This window comes from Nicotiana attenuata, chromosome 7 (genome assembly GCF_001879085.1).
Source record: "Nicotiana attenuata strain UT chromosome 7, NIATTr2, whole genome shotgun sequence".
NCBI classification, from domain to species: Eukaryota; Viridiplantae; Streptophyta; class Magnoliopsida; order Solanales; family Solanaceae; genus Nicotiana; species Nicotiana attenuata.
In genome coordinates, this window is record NC_031995.1 from 114,573,726 (window position 1) to 114,582,970 (window position 9,245).

The following is a 9,245-nucleotide window of genomic DNA, read 5'->3' on the forward strand; positions in this document are numbered from 1 at the left end:
TGCCTTAGTTTTTTCAGCCCTTGCTATACTTTTGCTGCCCATTGTTATTGCCTTGCCATGGCCACGCCAATGCCATGGTCTTGTCATGCCTTGGCAGCTAAGCCACATGCCGTCGTGCCACAGTCCATGCTCATCAACACGTGCCCATGTCAAACAGCCTTGTCAACATGATGCCACAGTCATCACAAAGCCGTGCCGAGGTCCATCATGTAAATCTCTCGTCACGCCTATGCCATGTTTGATCAATCAAGCCGAGGGGCTAACACTACCCCTCCCCACCCTGGCCAAAAATTTAGAATCCAATATTTTTCAAAATTAGGATACTTTGAGGATTGGTTATTAAATATAATCCCATTTTTAAAAAGTCTTATAAATATAAGACCAAGCATCATAATTTTCAAAAATATGCCGCTTGGTGGGGTGTAACTTGCTTAAAGTTATGGCCAGTTATGCCCCGCCAATTTACTCTTGCAATACTTACTTTGGATAAAAGTTAAATAGCAGCGTGATATGATCCTATTTTTGCAATTCTCTCTTGAGAATTTGGTTGATTTTATTGCATTGCCCCAAAAATAGAACAATAGTCTCCTATAGAAATTATTTTGATCCAATGCTTTTAGGTTTGGAAGCTGCTGCTTTTTCTGGGTTTGGAAGTTCCAATCACTCAAAATCGCCCTAAGATCTGCAACAATACATCAAACGAGTACGAGGCATTTTGTACAGCTTGGTGTTTGGTAGCCATCGAGAGATGCATGTAGCTAGTCAATACTAGTAGTCTAGTAGTATTAGTTTGGAGATGGACGATTTTTACTTTTTCAAACTTCCAAACCTTTTCTTTTGGTTCGAAACTGCATTTTACACGTGTTTGGTCATGGGTGTGACATAACAGATTCCCAACTAGGCTGTGACATGTGTTATTCGTACATCATGCCTTTTACAATTTTGAATTGAAGAAAATTTTGAAGACTGATCTTTGAACTTAAATTGTTTCTTTTTTTATATAAAAATACAGTATGAAATAAACAGTAGGTATCAAAGATAATGCAACCTTCAATAGAAAAGAGAAATATAAAAAAAAGGTTGAATAACGAATGATTCAGAACAGGGGAATTCCAAAAATAATAAATCCTCCATTGCCATGAGCTAGGCCTGTTGCATGCCTTTCATTCTTGGTTGCAACAAATAGACAATAGTTCCGTTTATTAACTAATGCGTCGGCAAAGAGTGATGCCATCGCCAACGGGAAGCTGGCAAATTTCGATTCTTGAATCAGTAGCCAAAGCCTTGTTGAGTTCCAATACGAAATCCCTATAATACCTAACGTATTTCCTAAGAGGTGCATCAGGTGGTGCAACCACTGATCCATTCCATAGGGTGTTATCATATCCAATTAGTCCACCAACTTTGACCAAGTCCATTAATCTCTTGTGATAGTTCAAATAATTGTCTTTGTCAGCGTCCACAAATATGAAGTCATATGATCCATGGTATTTGCCCTGTTACCAAAAATGTTTCACAAAAATTAACATTAACGATATTGTGCTCATGGGATTATTGGTACTTACGTCTTCAATCATTTGGTCAAGAACAGGAAGTGCAGGCCCTTCTCTGAATTCTATTTTGTGAGCTAGTCCAGCTTTTTCAATTACTGGAAGGCCAATCTCATAGTTTTCCCGGTTAATATCCATAGCTAGAATCTGAAGCAATTTCAGCAAATTAATACAAATTTAAAAATTAAGTATTCAATTTGCAGGAACTAAAGTTAAAAGTAAAGTAATCTTCTGTGATGACCCAAAAGGTCATCACTTGTTTTTAAAGTGAATTCTGTGTTTCCGAGGCTTTGAAAACCTCATTTAGCGTCACCTCGATTTGCGTGCGCAGTCCGGGCACGTAGCCGGAAAGCCTAAATGTGAAAATCTGTGAAAATGATAAGTTTTGACTATAAAATGAATTAATTTTACTTCGGTCAACGTTTTGGGTAAACGGACCCGTACCCGTGATTTGACGGTCCTTGAGGGTCCGTAGGAAATATGGGACTTGGGCGTATGCCCGGAATCGAATTCCGAGGTCCCAAGCCCGAGTAATGAATTTTTGAAGAAAATTATTTTCTGAAACTGTTTAAAAGATTTGGAAACGAAATTTGATTAGAACATGATGTATCGTGCCCGTATTTTGGTTCCGGCGCCCGGTACAGGTCTTATATATGATTTAAGATAATTCTGTGAAGTTTGGTGAGAAACGGAATCCGTTTGACGTGATTCGGACCTTAAATGCAAGATTTGATGTTTTAAGAAGTTTTGAAATATTTCCTTGATTTTGAGGTTTAATTCGATGTTTATGATGTTATTTTGGCGATTTGATCGCACGGATAAGTTCATATGATGTTTTTGAGTTAGTAGCCCCGAGGGCTCAGGTGAGTTTCGGGTAGGTTCCGGGACGTCTTAGCTTTAAAAACATAGTTATTGCAGGTTCAAAGAAATTTCAGATCTCTGAACCCGCTAGTGCGGTCCGCGAGAAATCGTGTGCGACCGCGGAAGGGGCCAGTGCGGTCCGCAGTCGACTTTGTGCTGTGTGCGGCGGAGAGCTGTGCGGCCGCAGTCGACTTTGTGCGGTCCGCACAGGGTCACTGGGCTGCAGTATCTCAGGAAGGGCTGTGCGGCCGCAGTCCATTTTGCGCAGTCCGCACAGGGGGTCTGAGAGGGGGTATAAATAAACGGGATTTTCAGTTATTTTTTATTTTTCAAAACTCCAAAAATATAAGAGGCGATTTTCCAAATAACCTTTCTTCTCCAAAACATTGGTAAGTGATTTCTAACTTATTTTCTTTACTTCTTAACTTCTTTTTACAATATTTCATCCTAGAATCTAGGGTTCATGGTGGAATTGAAAATTTTGGAAAAAACCTAAGAATATTAAAATTTGGGGAGTTAGACCTCAAATTGAGGTCGGATTCCAAAACCAATTATATATTCGGGCTCGGGGGTGAATGGGTAATCGGATTTTGATCCGAATTTCGGATTTGGACCAAACGAGCCCGGGGTCGATTTTTGACTTTTTGGGTAAACATTGGAAAACTTATTTTCATGCATGGGAGTTGACTCATTTAGCGTTTATTGATATAACTAAGTAACTTGTGACTAGATACGAGAGAATTGGTAGTGGAATCAAGGGGTAAAGCTATAATTGAGACGTGAATTGCGTTCGTGGCATCGAGGTAAGTGTTTGGTCTAACCTTAGCTTGAGCGATTAGGAGTTGAGTCCTAATTGCTATGTGGTAATTGTTGAGTACGACGTATAGGCATGATGACGAGTATCTATACGTTGGTGTCTAGCATGCCCGTGAGTCTTTATTTGGTAGTCTGGTTCTAGCCTCGTCACTACTTCGCCGAGGTTAGGCTAGGCACTTACCAGCACATGGGGTCGGTTGTGCTGATACTACACTCTGCACTCTCTTGTGCAGATCCCAGTGCTGTTGATTCGGACCGTAGGTTGGAGGCTATTTTCAGTTCACGCGGAGATCCAAGGTAGACCTGCAGGCATCCGCAGGCCCTAGCGCCTCCTCTTTCCTTATTTCCTGTTTCGTTTTCCTTTTATCCAGAAACAGTGTACTTCTATTTCTTCAGACCTTGTATGTAGCAATCTTAGACCGTCTGTGATACTGTAACACCAGGTTTTGGGTGGTTAAGGCTTAAGTATTTGTAATAGATACAGTTTTCCATATATGTTATTGTTGTCTTCCGCTTAAATTTGAATTTTCGCTGTTATCACTTTATCGCCTCAAAATTGTTAAAAGAGAAATAATTGGTTAATGAAGTATTTAGATTAAAGGTTTGGCTTGCCTAGCTCACATTAGTAGGCACCATCACGACTCCCGAGGGTGGGATTTCCGGATCGTGACAAGTTGGTATCAGAGCACTAGGTTACATGGGTCTCACAGTTCACACACAAGCTTAGTAGAGTCGGAGGGATCGGTACGGAGACGTCTGTATTTATCCCCCAGAGGCAACAGAGTTAGGAAAATCTCACATCTTTTCTCTCCTGTCGTGCGGTTTGGTTTCTCAATGCTGATTGAATTTCTATTCTGTTCTCTCGCAGATGCCGAGAACACGCGTTTCCTCATTCGCTGACCAGCAGCCCGAGCCCCCAGTAGCAGCTCCCACAAGGGGCAGAGGCCGAGGCCGTGCTAGAGGCCGAGGTAGGGGCAGAGCTCAGCCCCGAGCAGCAGCACCAGCAACGGAGCCTCAGGTTGATTTTGATGATGGGGTTCCGGACCCAGCAGCTCCGGTCGGCCCAGCTCAGGTCCCAGAGGGGTTTATTGCCACCCTAGTTCTTCAGGATGCTCTGGTCCGACTAGTGGGCCTTATGGAGAGTGTCACCCGGGCATGTTTGCTTCCTGTAGCACCAGCCGTCTCTCAGGCTGGAGGAGGAGCCCAGACTCCTGCTACTCGCACTCCGGAGCAGGTAGCTCCCCAGTTTCAAACTCTAGCAGTTTAGCCAGTTGGAGCAGCTCAGCCGGGTCTGGTAGCCCAGGCCGGTGATGGAGCAGTTATGTCTGCCGATGCCTTGTGGAGATTGGACAGGTTCACCAAGCTCTGCACTACTACTTTTAGAGGTGCATCTACTGAGGATCCCCAGGATTATCTAGACAGCTGTCATGAGGTTCTCAGGAACATGGGGATATTTGAGACCAATGGATCCACCAAGACTTAGTGGAGGGATTATTGCTTAGCTAGACCAGCAGGATCGCCACCCTTGACTTAGGAGCAGTTCATGCAGCTATTTCTGGAGAAGTTTCTCCCTATCACTCAGCGAGAGGCCTATCAGAGGCAGTTTGAGCGGCTCCAGCAGGGTTCCATGACCTTTACCTAGTACGAGACCAGATTCATTAAGTTGGCTCGTCATGCTCTTATCATACTTCCCACCGAGAGAGAGAGAGGGTGAGGAGGTTCATTGATGGACTTATTCAGCCGATTCGTCTTCAGATGGCTAGAGAGACTGGGAGTGAGATATCTTTCCAGGAGGCGGCCAATGTGGCCAGGAGAGTGGAGATGGTTCTGTCATAGGGGGTGGTCATAGGTTGGACAAGAGGACCCGTCATTCAGGCAGATTCAGTGGTGCCTCGTCTGGAGGCAGAGATTCGTATGGTAGAGGCCATCCTCCTAGGCCTTTTCAGTCGGCACTTCAGGTTTCTCACGGTGCTTCAGGTGGCCGTGGTCCTCAGATGCAGCATTCTGATTAGCAGTCCTACAGTGTACCACCAGCTCCCATCAGTGAACCGCCGCTTCAAAGTTTTCGGGGTGGTCATTCAGGTCGACAGAGTCAGCAGTCTCAGCAGCCGGGGGCTTGTTACACTTGTGGTGATACTGGTCACATTTCTAGGTTTTGCCCTCGAGCACCGAGTAGCTCTCAGCATCAGGGTTCCCGTGCCACGGTTCAGGCACCATGTGTTCCACAGCCCGCCCAGCCAGCAAGAGGTGGGGGTAGAGGTGCTAGAGGTGGAGAGGTCCTAGAGTTGGAGCTCAGGCCGCTAGAGGTGGAGGCCAGCCAGCGGCAGACCGTCCCAGAGATGTAGTTCAGGGTGGTGGGGCCCAGCCCTGATGTTATGCTCTTCCAGCCAGGCCCGAGGCTGAGGCTTCCGATGCAGTTATTACAGGTACTGTTCTGGTTTGTGATAGAGATGCTTCAGTATTATTTGATCCAGGGTCTACATACTCGTATGTATCATCTTATTTTGCACCATATTTGGTCATGCCTAGTGATTCCTTGACTGTCCCTGTATATGTGTCTACACCGGTGGGTGATTCTATTATGGTAGATCGAGTCCATCGTTCTTGTATTGTGGTGATTGGAGATCTTGAGACCCGTGTAGATTTGCTTCTTCTGGACATGGTTGATTTCGATGTTATATTGGGGATGGACTGGTTATCACCTTACCACGCTATCTTGGACTATCATGCCAAGACTGTGACCTTAGCCTTACCGGGTTTGCCTCGTTTGGAGTGGAGAGGGACTTCTGGTCATTCCACCCGTAGTGTTATCTCCTATGTTAAGGCTCGGCGCATGGTCGAGAAGGGTTGTTTGGCCTATTTGGCTTTCGTTCGCGATTCTAGTGCTGAGGTCCCTTCCATTGATTCTGTGCCGGTTGTTCGGGAGTTTCCTAAGGTATTTCCTTCAGACCTGCCGGGTATGCCACCCGACATGGATGTTGACTTTTGCATTGATTTGGCTCCAGGCACTCAGCCCATTTCTATCCCGCCGTATCATATGGCCGCGCCTGAGTTGAAAGAGTTAAAGGAGCAGTTGCAAGACTTGCTTGAGAAGGGTTTCATTAGACCCAGTGTTTCGCCTTGGGGTGCGCCGGTGTTGTTTGTTATGAAGAAGGATGGGTCAATGAGAATGTGTATTGATTACCGGCAATTGAACAAGGTTACAATCAAGAATAAGTATCCGCTGCCGAGGATTGATGATTTGTTCGATCAGCTTCAGGGTGCCAAGGTAGTTTCAAAGATTGACCTGAGATCTGGCTACCATCATGTAAGGCCCCGTGAAAACTTTTACTCAAAACCCGAGAGCTCGTAGTGCCCAGTTAGGAATACGTATTTGAAATTTTTAAAATTCTTCGGACCCTTTGGACTGATCTATGCATTAAAAAGTCAAGGAATGATGTTTTCCAGAAAGGTGCGATTCTGCGGTCGAGTATGCGATCGCATAACAGCTATGCAGACCGCATAGTCGCCGTAGAGTGGAGCAGTGTGTTGGTCAATTTGAGGTCAACTATGCGATCGCATAATCGATATGCGGGCCACATAGTCGTCGAATAATCCCCTTGGATTTTTGTAAGGGGCAGTTCTACGGTGCATTATGCGACCGCAGAACGGGTGTGAGGACCGCATTTCTGTCGTATACCCAAACAGTGTCTTCAGGTTTTGGGGAGCATTTTGCAGTCCATTATACGGGCCGCATGTCAACTTGCGATCGCAGATTTGAGTCGGGCTCCTATTTTCTAATTTTTAAAACCCGACCCCATCCCATTAAAAACACCCAATTAGACCATTTTTCTATTATTTCCCAGCATATAGAGTGAGAGAGGGAGTTCTAGAGTGAGAGGGAATAATCTTCATCAAGTCCCCTCTCAATCTTTGCCCCAAATCTTTGAAGATTGTCAAGTGAAATTGCTAGGTCTTCACCCTAAGAGGTAAGAACTTGTACCCTCACCTATATTTTTGAAATTTCTGTTAAGGCAAGTGATTAGCAAGTGAGTTCATGGGTATAAGAGTTTATAATCTTGCATGCACAATAGATAATGGAGTATTGGGAGGTTGTGAATTAAAAAGATAGCAATTGGGGTATAAAATAATAGAAATCTCTCACAAAAGGGTCCTAGAATCACTGTGCACACTTAGTGCTTGGTCATATGCTTGAATAAACTAGAATCCCAATCATGTCTCTAATTCTTGGTTCAATTTGCAATTCTTATAAAATAGATTGAAGTGCTAAGAGTCCCGGAATTTATTATAAAGATATAAGGAAAGCTCCATTGAGGTATGTATGGCTAAAACCCCGTCTTTTAGAAATTGAGCTTCATCGGTGTTTGTGTGAATATGGTAAGGTTAAAGTTGAATTGTTGCATTGATTGTTATTTACATAAATTGGTGTTGTAACCTTATATGCGTGAAAGATGTGTCTCAACCTGATCAACGTGCTATCTTGATAACTTGAAAGGGGCAAAGGATATGAATTATGTATTGAAATGCTTAGACCTCAAATTTAGATTGAAGTTGCATTGTTGTTCCATCTACGTGAAGTCTTATCTATGCTTACAATTTAAATTGCTCTTATGTGCACCTACTGTCTTAAATGGCGAAGCTAATATCGAAATTGGGAACGATGTAAAATGCGGCCTAGTGCCAAGAATGATGTGATAAGTTGTGGCCCCAAGTGCCTATGAAATGATATATGTGAAACGAGATGATTAATGAGAAGGGAACAATGCCTTGGTAAGGCGGCCTAGCCGATCGGGCCGAGATCGGACTCCGCTCATGATATGATAGCGGTGGTATTGTGAATGAATTTTGGAAAAAAGGGAAAATGAGATTGTGATTGAAGTATATGTCTCAAATGAGGCGACCTAGACGATCGGGTCGAGATCGGACTCCGCTCAAGATAGCGGTGGTATTGTGAACAAATGATGAATAGTGTGAAATGCCCCAAACTAAAGGCTATGGAAACATGATGTGAAAATTGTATGATTCTTTTATATTGATAATGTTGTGAGCATTTAAAGCTTTTGAGTTATACTTGTGATTTCCTTATTTTTGTATGAAAGTTCTTTCTAACTAGATGGTGTTTAGTTATACATACTAGTGCTATTCGATGGCACTAACGTCCCTTTTGCCGGGGGCGCTACGTCTTTAAATGGATGTAGGTGTTTCTATAGCAGGCAGTGTTGGTCGCAGCTAATGCCGCATCATCCTTTCAGCTGACTTGGTGAGCCCCACTTCGTTTCGGGGTCCTGTTTCATCTGTTTATCATGTACTTTGTATTTGAGGTATAGCCGGAGCCTTGTTACCGGCATTTCCATATTACATTACTCTTCAGTTGTGTTTAGAGGCTCCGTAGACAGGTTGTGGGTAGTGTCCGGTATTGGAATTAAAGTAGAAATATTGATGTTTGGCAAAGATTTATAAAACTTGTAATATTTTGATAATTATGATTTAAGCTGCTAATGGAAATGAAATGGAAGTTGTTAATGAAATACTTACTAAGTATGATTAATGGAGTCCATCTCCTATTTATTCATGAATTAGTTTGGGTAGAATGAAACCTAACAGGCTTGCTTAGTCGGGTTTACTCGGTTGAGCGCCGGTCGTGCTCCTTGGTTTTTGGGGCGTGATACATCAGTTGAGGATTAGGGCATCCGATGTCCCTAAGACAGCTTTCCGCACTCGGTACGGGCATTATGAGTTCTTGGTGATGTCATTCGGGTTGACAAATGCCCCAGCAGCTTTTATGGATTTGATGAACCGAGTGTTCAGGCCTTACTTGGATTCGTTCGTGATAGTCTTCATTGATGATATTTTGATATATTCCGGCAGGCGGGAGGAGCACGAGTAACACCTTAGAGTGGTTCTTCAGACTCTGAGGGATAGTCAGTTGTACGCCAAGTTTTCGAAGTGTGAGTTCTGGTTGAGTTCAGTGGCATTCCTGGGTCATGTTGTGTCAGCAGAGGGTATTTAGGTTGATCC

General features: G+C 43.8%; 1 protein-coding gene across 1 annotated transcript; it reads right to left on the reverse strand.

Annotated features, from left to right (window-relative positions):
- On the reverse strand, positions 1,179–2,670 carry LOC109230380 (caffeoyl-CoA O-methyltransferase 1-like). The gene is made up of 3 exons (XM_019395885.1): positions 2,530–2,670; positions 1,566–1,697; positions 1,179–1,496 (listed from the first exon to the last, which is right to left on the reverse strand). The coding sequence occupies exons 1-3, from the start codon at positions 2,668–2,670 to the stop codon at positions 1,203–1,205; spliced, it is 567 nt and encodes a 188-aa protein (XP_019251430.1). The 3' UTR covers positions 1,179–1,202.

Coding starts and splice junctions, on each gene's coding strand:
- LOC109230380 (XM_019395885.1), bottom strand. CDS start 2,670: ATGGACTGCGGCCGCACAGCCCTTCCTGAGATACTGCAGCCCAGTGAC. Junction 1,698..2,529: donor CCGCACTGGCCCCTTCCGCG/GTCGCACACGAT, acceptor AAATTGCTTCAG/ATTCTAGCTATGGATATTAA. Junction 1,497..1,565: donor TTGACCAAATGATTGAAGAC/GTAAGTACCAAT, acceptor TTTTGGTAACAG/GGCAAATACCATGGATCATA.